Source organism: Paramisgurnus dabryanus, chromosome 3 (assembly GCF_030506205.2).
Source record: "Paramisgurnus dabryanus chromosome 3, PD_genome_1.1, whole genome shotgun sequence".
Lineage (NCBI taxonomy): Eukaryota > Metazoa > Chordata > Actinopteri > Cypriniformes > Cobitidae > Paramisgurnus > Paramisgurnus dabryanus.
The window spans coordinates 42,593,935-42,608,061 of record NC_133339.1 but is presented as its reverse complement, the minus strand read 5'-3'; the positions used below and the strand labels follow the sequence as shown (position 1 = coordinate 42,608,061).

The window sequence follows — 14,127 nt, the reverse complement described above, 5'->3', positions numbered from 1 at the left end:
TTTAGAAGGTGTCCAGCATCAGAATTTTTAAAAAGCCCTTAAAGCCAATTTATTTATTTTTTTGCACATATAAGATTAAGGTCTGAACTTACTTTAACCATTATTTTTAGAGGATGTAAAAATATTTTCTATAGAATTTTTTAGATTATCATTATCAAAAATGATCATTACCGCAACATGATTTACATTAAATATATGCATTTACAGACTCATGTTTCGGTAATGAGAACTAAAAAGTTGTTGAGGTACTATGACAAACAAAATTTCAACTTTTATCTGGACAGAAAAAATAAGAACTGCTTACCTGGTAGCCATCTTGAGTGTCACAGTCAAATTTGTCCCTTCCAATAATTTTTTTTAAATGTTAGTTTCTTGAGGGCTTAAACAATGATTGAAAATTGTTGTGGAGGATGAGAAAATTGGTCTTGGACACATTTATATTCCTTATTATTGTCTCTACATTTACCAATGATCACCAAATGTTTCTTTACTGTAAATGTTTATAGTATACCATGCACTGAAGCTTTTTATTTTTTAGATTTTTTAATCATAAACAATTCCATGTCAAAGAACCCAAATCCAGTCATGGACACATTGCAGTAATGAAAATTTTCCCCTTAAATGTGAAAAAAAAAAAATTGGTTTGTATGATGTCATTTGAAATCATGTGCAAAATAGTACACAAAGAGATGTTTGTAACTGCATGCTTCTTATTTTGATAGCATTTACTTTTTTTATCAAAATGTTTCATGACACCTCATACGTCTAATTTCGCGAGAATCACCCAATTATTTCAGCTTTTTGATCAAAATTTGGTATTTCTGAAGAAACAAAGCTATCTAAATAAAGACAGGATAAAACATTTTGGTAACACTTCACAATAAGGTTCATTAGTTAACATTAGTTAATGTATTAACTAACATGAACAATCTATGAGCAATACATTTGTTACAGTATTTATTAATATTAGAATAAAGCTGTTAATTGTTTGTTCATGTTAGTTCACAGTGCATTAACTAACGTTAACCAAATTTAAATAAAGTATTAGTAATTGTTGAAATTAACATTAAGAAAGATTAATAAATGCTGTATAAGTGCAATTCATTATTAGTTCATGTTAACTAATGTAGTTAATTAATGTTAACTAATAAACCTTATTGTAAAGTGTTACCAACATTTTTTTTATTTTTTTATTTTTTTTAAAGCAGAGGGTCAGTTTTTTTGGGTGGCATTAAACTTTTGTGAAAATAATAAAAAATCTTGGCAGGGGAAAGAGTTAAAACGTTTGCGTTTTAGGGACCCCAAAATGTTGTTAAGTGAACGAACAGCCAAATTGCATAAAACAGTTTTGCATTTTTGGTTAAACACGTTATCGTATCTCATCTAACCTCTCGTCTCGTTTCTTACGTCTTTCCCTTTTTCTCATATCAAATCATCTTTCTCATCTCTGCTGGTCTTACTTTATCTCAATTAATCTTTCTTTGAATCGGCTGTGGTTGTGGGTTAACCTCATTCCTGTTTTTCCCTCTTTTCTCCTCCTGCAGCAGAAGACCCCCTGGCGCTCCCAACCGGCCCACCATTATCCGCCCTGCCGAGCCCTCTCTGCTAGACTAGACCTGTGTGCTGGGCACCCATAATGTGCTGGCCTGACAGAAAGAGAGAGAGAGAGAGAGAGAGACAAAGAAAAGGGCTGGAGAGCTGCACCGATATACGTGCACATGTCTCTACACATACAGCCTGACCCATAGACCTAAATAATCCACTCAAACTGTTCTCGGATCAGCGCTGCTAATGACACCGCTAGATTTTAAAGCCCAGAGCCCTAAATTAAGCACATAGATATTCAAATAAAATGATTATTGTTATTATTTTGGTGAAGTGTGGGGTGTATTGGCCTATCATTCAGTTTGGTCAGGTGACCACCAGGGGGTGTCCTACTCAACTTGTGTAGCTGAAACAACATAAGATCTGGTTTTCTGATGTGTACCTCCTCTCTGACTAGTTGATTTAATGTGGGATGAAATGTATAAAGCACTGTGCAAGCTAGTTGCTATTAAACTGGCCTGTTTTCCTGTTCTGATAACCTAAGGGTGGTTGAAGACTTCTTTCTTGTAGTAGACACACTTAATGTGCGCCTTTGTGTTTTCTGGACTCTTTAACTTGATACGCCGAAATAAGACACCACAACTGTTAGCATTATTATTGGGGTTGATTTTGATCTCATTTCTTTTAATATATATATCGATTTTCATGTGATGGCCTCCAAAATGGCCGTTAAAGGGACAGTTCACCCCAAAATGAAAATCCTGTCATCATTTTCTGACTCTTCTGTTGTTACAAACCTGTATAAATTTCTTTGTTCTGAAGAACGTAAAGCAAGATATTTTGAGGAACCGATCAGGGGCCCCATTGACTTCCATTGTATTATTTTTTCCTACTATGGAAGTGAATGCGGCTCATGATCGACTCGGTTACAAACATTCCTCAAAATATCTTTGTGTTCATCAGAAGACATTTATACATGTTAGTAACATCACGAGAGTCAGAAAATTATGATTTTTGGAGTGAACTATCCCTTTAACCAGAGATGAGCTAGCATATGAGATCATATAAGAAACATCCTTGCACTGTTGCGTCCGGGATTTAGCGTTTTGTAAAGCACTTCTAGTACTTTGGCTATGGGAATTTCATTTTATGCAAAATTTCTGTAATGATTTGTTTATACAATGATTAAAAATCTGTGTATATGAATATAATCCTGAAAGCACAGTAACCACTTTGTAAGATAGCGTCTCAGGTAACACCCAACTCCACATTTGGTAGTTTACGCTAATGTTCCCGTCATTGTAATCTCAATTAATCTGCAAGGCTTTCATTACACATCAGGGATGCTGAGGTTTTATGAGCGAGATAAGAGCGTTACATGAGGTGGGAATGCATCAAACGCTTCACTTGATATGGTACATGCAGGTGTATTGGGCAACGTGAACAGAAACGCATGAGATGTTCGCACTTACACTTGGGAAATGCCACAACACTTTAAGAGTCAGATGATGAGGATTTAATGTAGAGATTGTTGTAGATGTACTAACACGTTTGGCTTGGGGAATACGGTGAATTTTCTTCTAAGTATATTATTTATAACTGATAATGTTGTACTTTTCATGAACTTTTTGCTTCCCCTTTTCGTTTTGAAACAACTTCTGCATTAATGAGAATGTCGACCGTGCATAACTCAAAGTGAAATAATTTCAGATGTTTTCCTATTTAATTCATCATGCTTCGGTTGCATGTTTGCTTTTATTGATGCGTGCCCGACGACAAATGTTTAGTTTTTTTATTAACTTGAGGATCTAAACAGGGATTTGGTGATAGAGGGACTTTCATTTTATCTTCAGCCTTTTGTCCAGTGAGTCATTCTGTAAATAATCAAAGCTTTGAGTCGAGAAATAGCCCAAATTTCTAAACTACAGATTTCCTGCAGTTACTTCTGTGTCTTATGGCTACAGTGATGGCAAACATCTCAATCCATAATCCAAACACATGCATACTGTTATACAGTTACATGTGTATATAAGATTTCTTAAGTTAAATCTCTTTTAGTGACTGGATGAAGCCCAAATCACTGCAGCCATTTTTTCTTTTGACACACTGTAGTGTGAAAGGTTATCTCCCACTCCTTCATTCAAATTTGCCTCATGTTGTATGATGTGGGGGATGCTTTTCTTTTTTTAATGCTTTCTGAATAACAAATCATTGTCAAGTGCCTGTGCAGCCATTTAAAAAGGACCTGGAACTGGCAACGTGAGATAATTAAAGGTGTGGTGAATAATAAAGATCTGGCGCTCTGATGGTTTACGTGTACAGTTTCTCTTTTATTTACTGTATAGCTGCATAATCAGGGTCTCCATGCATGCATCTTTTCCTTTTTATGTTATCTTAGAAACAGCACTTGAAGTGCACATTTATAGGATATTCAGAAATTGAGCAAACTCAAAAGTTTAAATAATAGGGTGACTTTCAGTAGAAATGTCAAAAAAAAATTAAAAATCAAGATGTATTTTCTTGATGAGCAAAATGACCTAAGAAGATAAGTCTAGTTTTTAGACAGAAAAATATACAATTTAAGTGAAATTGTGCTTAAAACAAGTAAAAATATCTTCCAATAAGGTGAGAAAACTTAAAGTGTTTAAGAATAAAGTAAACTTGTTTAAAGATGTTTTTTCTAACCCCATTGGCAGATTTTTTTGCTTGTTTTAAGCACCAATACATTTAAATTGTATATGCACTGCAAAACATGACTTTCTTACTTCGTATATTTGTCTTGTTTTCAGTAGAAAGATCTAAAAATTCTTAAATTAAGATGTATTTTCTTGATGATCAAAAAGACCTAAGAAGATAAGTCTAAAACAATATACAATTTAAGTGAATTTGTGCTTAAAACAAGCAAAATTATCTGCCAAATTTTCTGGCTAAATATTATTTTGTATGTGAACGGCCCGCAGCAGCAGAATTGAGAAACACTTAATGTGGTATTGCTGATTATTAATTCTTCCTTGCTATACTGGTTTGTATTTATCACACAATAGTGATTCCTCATAAAGTTGTGAAGTCATCGTTTTTCAACGTCGTTACTGACACATTTCTCCGAATATATTGTGACATAAAATCATAAGACTTTGTGAGTAATACAGTAGTGTATTACTCACTCAGCATCTTTTCTGCACAAACAACACTTTTCTCTCAAGATCTCAAGCAAGATTATTATTTTCTTATCATTGTGAAAATACAAAACACGTGATGTCATTTTTCCTGCTAAAGTCTAATGTTTTGCCTGCCTATTACCTATAACATGATTCATGGTATTGTTGAAAAATTCCGTAAAAATTCCTAAAATAATGTAACACATATATTTCTTCTTTTATGGGCCATTTTTATAAGATGGAAAGGCTGCGGCATGTCTAGTTTAACATAACGCCTGTCATTTATCATATTATTGACTAATTTTCCAATAGTTATAGATGAGGTATGCACCAATTCATAAGTTTTATCTATTTATGACGACAATGACATTTGCAATTTTGCCATACAAATTGTATGACATTATTGCAAATGTCATTGTCCTCATAAATAGAAACCACAGAAAATTTATTAAATTATATAAATATAGCAGAAAAAGGTACAAAAGTTAAACCTTTTAAAAAAATACCTCCTTGTACATTAATTTCTAAGAGTAATGAATATTCATTTTCACTGGAGCGACAGGTACAATTTAGGTACTACTGATACCTGAAATGGTACATAGAGGACTTTTTAAAAGGTACCAGTGACAACTTTTGTACCTTTTTCTGATGGTGAATTAGGCTGACCATGCGTGCCATTAACTCGACCTGGAGGCCAGGATTTCGAGATCGTCTTCGGGAAGTCGTATTTGTCAAACGCATACGTCATCAAGATTCTCACATTTTGCTTAAAAACATAAGACATACAATCGTAGTTTTAATCTTACCTTAAAATGTAAAAAAAAATGTAGATTGTTTTTCTGAAATAGAACATGAAAAAATACACCTCGATGACGTATGCGGTTGACAAATATGACTTCCGGAAGTACGCACTCGAAATCCCGGCCAAGATTCGTTTTAATATTATTCAATAATTTTTCCATTTTCTGTGGTTTCTTTTCTTCGTCTTTTATGTTAAGCTGCTTTAAAACAAAGCAACGTTGTACAAAAGACTACTGTATATAAATAAATTTGACCCGACTTCTACACAAGAATCAATGACTTTCTAACATCAACATCGCAATATGGCAAAAATGGCAATTATTTGGAAAGTGCAAGTAGTGATTGTGTAAAGTGCTACATGGTCATCAAAAATATCTCACTTTTAGTTCAATATGGGAAAATTTGACGGCATAAAGGTTTCAAATGACACGTGAGGAAATAATGACACAGGATATTTTCCTGTCATTAAGAACTGTTGAATTAATCGACCTTTCAATCTTACTGTATGTAAGACAGTTACTGTATATATACCACACCTCTCCACATTTACATGTGTCCTACCTAAAGTTATTGAGAAAAAGATTTCTCACATTCTGAAACTCATCAGATGATGCCGTTGACTGTAAACGTATGTGTTGCACACGTGAAATCTCACTGCTCTTCTGTGGTTGCTGTTGAACAGACGTCCACCTCCCCGCCGGCCAGAGAACCAGTGGTGACCCTGTGTGCTATGAAGAAGGCCAGGATACAGCTGCTACACTGCACTATGAAGACAGCACCATGCAAGAGACACGACGCCAAATTAAAAATACAGACGATCAGTGTATATTTCTAAAAGCACAATTATGCTCGCCAAAGAATATGAATCATACATAGTGAAATCTTACTGGAATAAATGCTTTAATCGGACATTTCTGCAGGAATACCAAATTTCCCTTCAGACTTGGCTTGTTTGACTCCATGCGGCGTTGTTAGAACTGACAGGCGGATGACGTCAAAGTGCCGCGAGAGCCAGAGGAAATTACACTTCGTATGATTTCCCGAATCGTTCTCGCGGTACTTCGACGTCATACGGCTGTCGGTTCTTGCAGCGCCGCATGAAGTCGAACAAGCCTTGTTTCTTGTATATTTAGAAATATCACCACATGTTGTAAATGATGCATCATCATGTGATTCAGTGGTAACCACGCTGATATTCAATACAATATTTTATCATAGGCATTCAGTAAACCAACCAGCATTGAGTCGACCCACAAAATGATAACATTTGATTTTTTTATTCATTATGAGACTCATTACCAGAGCTTTTCCATTACGTGGAGCAGCTCATCATGTGTAACAACAGACCAAATTCTGGATTTCGAGTGCGTCTTCCGGAAGTCGTATTTGTCAGCCGCATACGTCATCGAGGTTTATTATTATTTTAGGGTCTATTTCAGAAAAACAACATAATTTTTTTACATTTCAAGGTAAGATTAAAACTACGATTGTATATCTTGTGTTTTTAACTGAAATGTGAGAATCTTGATCACGTACGCGCTTGACAAATACGACTTCCGGAAGACGTGAAATCCTGGCCAGGACGCGTCCGGGAAGAATGGCACAAATGGTCAGCCTACAAATGCTGGAAGTCAATGGAGAAGATACTATGACTTGTTTTGCACCATCGCTTTACAATCTCTGGATAAACTCACTTGGATTTTACTTTTAAACCCTTATTTGTTTTCTACAAGAAAACCTTGTGATATTTTGCAAATTATGATAATCTAAATGGAATGGACTGGAAAGTGAAATGTGCATTACTTCCTGTGATATATTATTTACTACAGACTTAGCAGTAAGCCAAAAGGACTTACGGAGATGTAAAACTATGTGTAGTTTCAACATTGTTATTGTTTTATTTTAGTAGTGTTAAATTGCATTAATTCAGGTTTAGGGTGGTTTTGGATTTGTAAAAGTTTAAAGTGAAACTCACACATTGGTGTAGCTACAAGAGGAAGTCTTGTGGCCTGATCAAATAATTTTTTTTCCTTTTTATTATGCAACTGCTGGTTGCTCAACAGTCTTTTTATGATAAGCTCAGTGCCAAATGACTAATAAATGAGTTTTAAGACATAAAATGAGTCAATAACTGAGCACTACAAAATGTCCATAAATAACTTTGTTTTTTAAATGTATGTCTCTCCATTTGATTTTGTCACTATGTTGACAAGCACATTAAAATGAAGCTTGAAATAGTTGAAATAATTATTTTACACAAGGATATTTTGAAGGTGCCAAAGAATGCATTGAAACAATATGTTAAATGTTATCAACATAAAATGTATGTGGCTTTATTAAATGCAGAAATTATCTAGAGATGGTTTTACATGTCCATTTAGGATTCACCTTTAGAATTAAATGGTCTTTTATTACCTTATTAGAAAGGGTCATGAATAATAATGTTGAGCTCTGCTCTGATTGGCTGTTTCACAGAGCAGCTATTTTGTATAGCTATGTGTGTAAACAGACCTTATGTTTGGGTCTGTATCAGACGAAGATACAGATTTTGAGGAATAATCAATTGTTTGGAGATTGTTATTGGACGTTTCTGAGTGGTAAGTTTGTGTTTCAGTATGGACCAGATCTGCAAAACGTAACTGTAACATCAATAGTAGGCCTTCAGCCTAAACGCTAGCATATATCATTAACTAGCATATAGCGCTAACTCAAAAACTTTGTTTTTAGCATTGTTGTTACAGAATGTTGTTACAAGGCTGACGATATGTCATTACAATGTACAGAGCTCTTATTATTCATCAATTAGTCCCTCCAGAAAAACACGATTATGCAATCACACGATTCAACGCATATTTAGCCAAAGTCTTCATATTTTTGCAGAGGCCGCATTTTTTTCCAAAAACGCCACACTTTCGCAGCATAAATTGCAGATTTCCGTGCGAAAAATATGCGGGGCTTGCATGATTTCATAATCCCCGCATTTTCGTAGCAAAAACCACATATATCTTAGCAGAAAGTTGAAAAATTTTGCATTTACTTCACACATGTAGAGCCACACTGCAAAAAATGATTTTCAAGAAAAAAAATCGTAGTATTTTTTTCTTGTTTTCAGTAAAAATATAAAAAAATTCTTAAATTAAAGGGATAGTTCACTTTAAAATGAAAATTTTGTCATAATTTTCTCATCCTCGTGTTGTTCTAAACCTGTATGAATTTTTTTCTGATGAACACAAAATAAGCTATTTTGAGAAATGATGGTAAACACACAGCGGTAAATGACCATTGACTTCCATAGTAGGAAAAAAATATTTTGGAAGTATTGTGATAAATAATGCTAAGCACACAGTTGGCGGTACCCATTAAATTCCATCATATTTTTTATTCCTACTATGGAAGTCCATGGTCACTTACTGCTGTGTGTTTACCATCAAGATTCATTTCTCAAAATATCTTTTTTTGATTTGTTTTATCAGAAAAAAGAAATTCATACAGGTTTAGAACAACATGAGGATGAGTAAATGATGACAGAATTTTCATTTTAAAGTGAACTATCCCTTTAATTTAAGAATTTTTAGATATTTTTACTGAAAACAAGATTTAAGATTACTAAAGATATCTTAGATTTTTTTTTCTTGAAAATCTTTTTTTGCAGTGCATGTCCCCTGCTGCGATGGTAACGTTATGAAGTGACGTAAACATCACTGAAAAGCTGCAAACAGTTTTTGCAAGTTCCTGCAATTTCTTCGCATAAAAAAAATCTTGCATATTCCATCGCATTTTTTAAGAAAACGTGCCGCAAGATCAAGGATTTTCGCCCGCAACAATCACAAAAAAAAAGTGTTTTTCTGGAAGGACTGATCAATACAGTTTTGCATTCTACGGCACCTTTAATTAAAATTTTTGGCATTGTAAAGCATGAGATTTATTTTTTTTTAAATTATTAATAATAAAATTATTAGTGTAACATCTTTATTTGAGCTCAAAGCATATCGCATCATGCGCCCCCTGGTTGTGAACCACTTGCATAGATGCCTAAATGAGAATGATATTGTCTGGGTATAGGAGATTAAATGAATCAAGACAATAATCTAAAGTAGGCTGCTAATCTTGATCAGCCTTCATTGTAGTCAGCAAATTAATCATCCAGATCAGTTGTAAATATTCATATCGGTCAATACAATGTTCACGTGCTGTATTTCAACATCTGGTAGATGAGACCTATGATAGTTTACTCTAGATTTTTATTAGTAGTAAATCCATTCAAGTTGTGCTAGTCATAATTTATTGCAATTTTATTTCAAGTCTGAATGATAAATTACCTTTTAACTTTTAAAAGTCAGGTCATCAGGTTATGTGCAAAATGTACATTCACAATCTACAAAACGCTTGCATTTCAAGTATATTCAAGGATATTAAACAGCAGCAGAGCTCGAAAAGGTCATCTGCATTTAAAACTCGACAAGCTTCAAAGGCAGATTTTTGATTGATATCACTAAAGAAATGTTTTGCCAATAACAGGCTGCAGACAATTTTGGTTTACCTGAGGTTCTCCACATATTTTGTTTTTTGTATCTAGTAGTGCTTTCATTTTTTACTTTAACAGCAGTTATCGTAAATCCCGGCCATCAGTGCAGTGCCATCTACAACCTGTCATGCTAGGTCAAGTAACTATCACACATAAGAGATTGTTGAGTCTTTTTTAAGTTCATCTCTATATCTGCGCTACGTGCAGACTCTGTGTTTGTCACTAAACAATCTGCGTAACGTGTAGACCTGAGTGAGGGCCACGCTGACCATGACCAGCAGACTGACACCAGACCAAAATGAAACGCGCCATAGATTATCCTCCAGCAGGTAACGGTCACGAGCCTCCAGCGCTCGCAACATCGCCTGGATCTGACGGCTTCGCTCGAGGTTTCTGTGTACAGCATCCATTGTTTCCTGTGTGATTAAAGATGACACATATAACCATTAAAGCCCTGCCCCATGGTAAACCACACCCACTATATGACATTTATGAGAGCATCTGCATTATAATTTCCATTAAATGAAATCAGATGATCAAGATGAATGTGAATTGTGTACCCGAATGTCCTCCAGTTTGTATTCCAGTGTGTCTTCAGGTTCAGCCAGACCAGCCCAGCCTTCATCATCCTGATCAGATTCATCCACAATCACCTCCACATACACCATCTTCTCTGACATACGACTGAAACTGTTGTCGAAACAAATTCTGTAGTCACCCTCCTCTGTGGGTTCCACCCTGAAAGCAAACCACACAACAGACACAACAAAATTATATTCAAATTCGTTAAAAATTACAAACCAAACACAAAGCATCGCATTCCTTGCTCAATATTACTTGTTGGATTTTAACGTTGGGTCAGGCAAATTTTTTTGTTTAAGTTCAATTTGTTCAACTTGCGCAGAAGACGCGTTAAAGGCGAAAAAAGCTTGTTTGCGGCAATCACACTGCCCAATTGTCCCGCGCAAATTTGCATCTATTCGCACCATTGCATTGAGTTTGTATGTAATCTGCGCAAATAGTTTAATTCGCGTAAATTCACATCGCATTCCTTGCTCAATATAACTTGTTGGACAGGAAAATTTTTCGCTCCAGTTTAATTTGTTCAACTTGCACGGAAGACGCGTTTGAGGCGAATAGCACATGTTCGTGGCAATCGCAAAGCCCAGTTCATGTCATTCGCATCACCCGGTGCGTATTTGGGATTTGCATTGACTTTGTTTGTAATCTACTTGCGCAAATTGTTGAATTTGCGTTTGGTGTGTACGCAACATTATGCTCCGTAACGCAAAGCATTGCATTCCTCTCTCTAGCGTACTCGTGGGATTTAACGTTGGAGTCATGCAAATTTTCCTTTTGAGTTAAATATTTTCAACTTTCAAGGCATTTGAAGTGAATAGCGCATGTCTGCGACAATCGCGCCCCCAATTCACTTCATTCGCATTGCCTCGTGTAAATTAATCTCTTCGCAGTGACATTGTATGTAATCTTCTCGCGCAAATCGTTAAATTCAAGTTTGGTTTGTAAGCCTCATTAGTCTTTCATAGTTCAATCTTAGCTATAACTAAGATTTTAACCCTGGAGAACCCAAGAAGATTTTGGATAGCAGCAATTATTTGCGCAAATTGTTGATTTCGCGTTTGGCGTGTACGAAACATTATGCTCCATACACCCCAAAAGCAAAGCATTGCATTCCTCGCTCTAGCGTACTCGCGGGATTTAACGTTGGAGTCAAGCGAATTTTCCTTTCGAGTTAAATATTTTCAACTTGCACAGAAGACACGTTTGAAGTGAATAGCGCATGTCTGCGACAATCGCGACCCCAGTTCACTTCATTCGCATTGCCTTGCGTTACTTAATCTCTTCGCAGTGACATTGTATGTAATCTTCTCACGCAAATCGTTGAATTCGCGTTTGGTTTGTAAGCCCCATTAGTCTTTAATAGTTCAATCTTAGCTATAAATAAGATTTTAACCCTGGAGAACCCAAGAAGATTTTGGATAGCAGCAATTGACATTGCAAACAAAATTATATTCAAATTAATAAAAAAATTATGTTTTGCTGCGTACACACAAAACATTGCATTCCTTGCTGAATTTAAGTTGGATTTTAACGTTGGGTCAGGCGGATTCTTTGTTTAAGTTCAATTTGTTCAACTTGCGCAGAAGACGCGTTAAAGGTGAATATAGCTTGTTCGCAGCAATCGCGCTGCCCAATTGTCCTGCGCAAATTTGCATCTATTCGCATCAATGCATTGGCCAAATTTGACCCCGTGGGTTCTCCAGGGTTAATTATAGCATTTGGCCTGTAGGTGAAGCAAACAAATTTGTGTGTTACATTTCAATTTTAACATGTCAAAATGTTGCCATTATACTCTTCCCATTTAGCATTTGTTTGTCAACACAAAAAAATGGACCTTTGAAAGGGTTTGTATGAGTGTAAACAAACTTTTGTTAAGGTCAGACAAAATTTATGCAAGGGTTCACTTTAAAAAGGTATGCAAATTAGTTTAAAATGGCATAAAAGTCTTCAACAAATCTTGAGTTTGTGAGCCAATGTTGTCAACAAAATAAAACGTTTGCATTTCGAAGTGCTTGGCGCCATAATGTGCGGCCCCATATAAAAGATGCAAAATAGTGTGTGCAACCATTTAAAAGCATAAGTATGAAACAGCTGGGAACGAGAACTTAATTAGATTATGGTGTATCATATCAAAATTGTCAAATTTTCATTGCAAGTCATTAGTTGGACTAAACCGTCACGCAACTTTGCGCAACCCACCTTATCATACTGTGCGACCCACAAGTGGGACCCGACCCAGTTTGAAAACCCCTGCTCTAAACACGCTACATGTGGTGAATGTCGTACCTGCAGACAGCATGCAAAAGTGCAGCAGCAGACATGCAAATAAGGTGGGGAGTTTACACAAGTAAATGCGTAACAGTTCATGGTCCTTCGGTTATGACATGTGAAACGTACGTGTGGATACCGTCTGATTTTCTGAAGTCGGAGATCAGTCTGTAGCCACGGGGAGAGATCAGAGTGAAACCCACATCCAGCCCTGAGCCTGCAATGACCTAAAGACCCGCAAACAATTAGCCATTGCCAAATATTTAGAAAGCAGGCTGATGGAAACCTTAAGGGAAGAGTGTACCCCAAAATTAAAATGTGTCCATACTTTACTCACCCTCAAACCATCCTAGGTGTATATGACCTTATACTAAATAATTTCCTCTCTTCTTAACTTTATAATGGGATTAGATAGTGCCCCAATATTTAAACTCCAAAAAACACATGTAATCCGTCAAAAACTTATCCATACAGCTATTAAATGTCTTCTGAGCCAAAGCGATGGGTTATTGGTTCTCAAACCTTTTAGGGTGCTCCCCCTTTTCTGTGGGCTGCATCTCTTTGCACACCCCCTTTGCACCCACCCAAATGTCACTGCTGTAAAAAATATATAAACCCACCGCTACACCTAAAAAAAAATATTAAAAAAATGTAATAGCTGGATTAGTTTTGATGGATGTATGTGCTATTGGAGCTTAAATATTGGGGCACTATCCAATGCCATTAAAAAGCTGAAAAGAGCCACTTTCTAAACTTACATTGCTTCACCAGCACAGCGCTTACACTTGCACCAAATGCACTTTGACCTACACTTACCCACACCAGCAAATCTTCATCTGCTTCCTTATTACTATGTTTTCACCATGTACATTACATGGCAAAACACAGTAAGTGAAAGTGGCGTTTAAATAAAATATGCAATGAAATAATAAACAATAAATAATTGATTTATTCACTCATGGTACTCCATCTTAACACTGCCCAAATACTTAATCAATATTTTTCTAAATTCATTATTTATTGAACACGTTTCAAAATACTTTGCAGTTAATTGACCTGGTACTCGACTTCCATGCTGCTGTTCCTGAAGGTTGTTTGGAAGAAGCACTCGGTTGCTCCGGCAGGCAGAAGGAAAGTGAATTCACTGTTCTGATTCGATCTGAATGCGAATCCTAAATCCACCACGAGCGTCAGAAACAGCAAACAAACAACAAGATGCGTCGCTTTAATGCGCTCCATTACTCTTTA

At 35.9% G+C, this 14,127-nt stretch overlaps 2 protein-coding genes across 10 annotated transcripts in view; one reads left to right on the top strand and one right to left on the bottom strand.

Moving 5' to 3' along the window:
* dnm2a (dynamin 2a) overlaps positions 1–3,851 on the top strand; it is a 61,868-nt gene extending 58,017 nt beyond the window's left edge. For 8 of the 9 annotated variants that reach the window (XM_065263206.2, XM_065263204.2, XM_065263205.2 and 5 more), the window contains one exon: positions 1,545–3,851. In XM_065263206.2, the coding sequence (XP_065119278.1) occupies positions 1,545–1,614 (70 nt within the window). In that variant the 3' untranslated portion in view covers positions 1,615–3,851. The remainder of the gene's footprint in view (positions 1–1,544) is intronic. The other variant, XM_065263207.2, reaches the window with a different exon arrangement.
* Positions 3,852–10,163: 6,312 nt separating this feature from the next.
* tmed1a (transmembrane p24 trafficking protein 1a) lies at positions 10,164–14,127 on the bottom strand. Its single transcript, XM_065244539.2, has 4 exons — positions 13,936–14,127; positions 13,009–13,106; positions 10,590–10,767; positions 10,164–10,445 (listed from the first exon to the last, which is right to left on the bottom strand). Exons 1-4 carry the CDS (start codon positions 14,116–14,118, stop codon positions 10,227–10,229), a joined length of 678 nt encoding a protein of 225 aa, XP_065100611.2. The 5' UTR covers positions 14,119–14,127; the 3' UTR covers positions 10,164–10,226.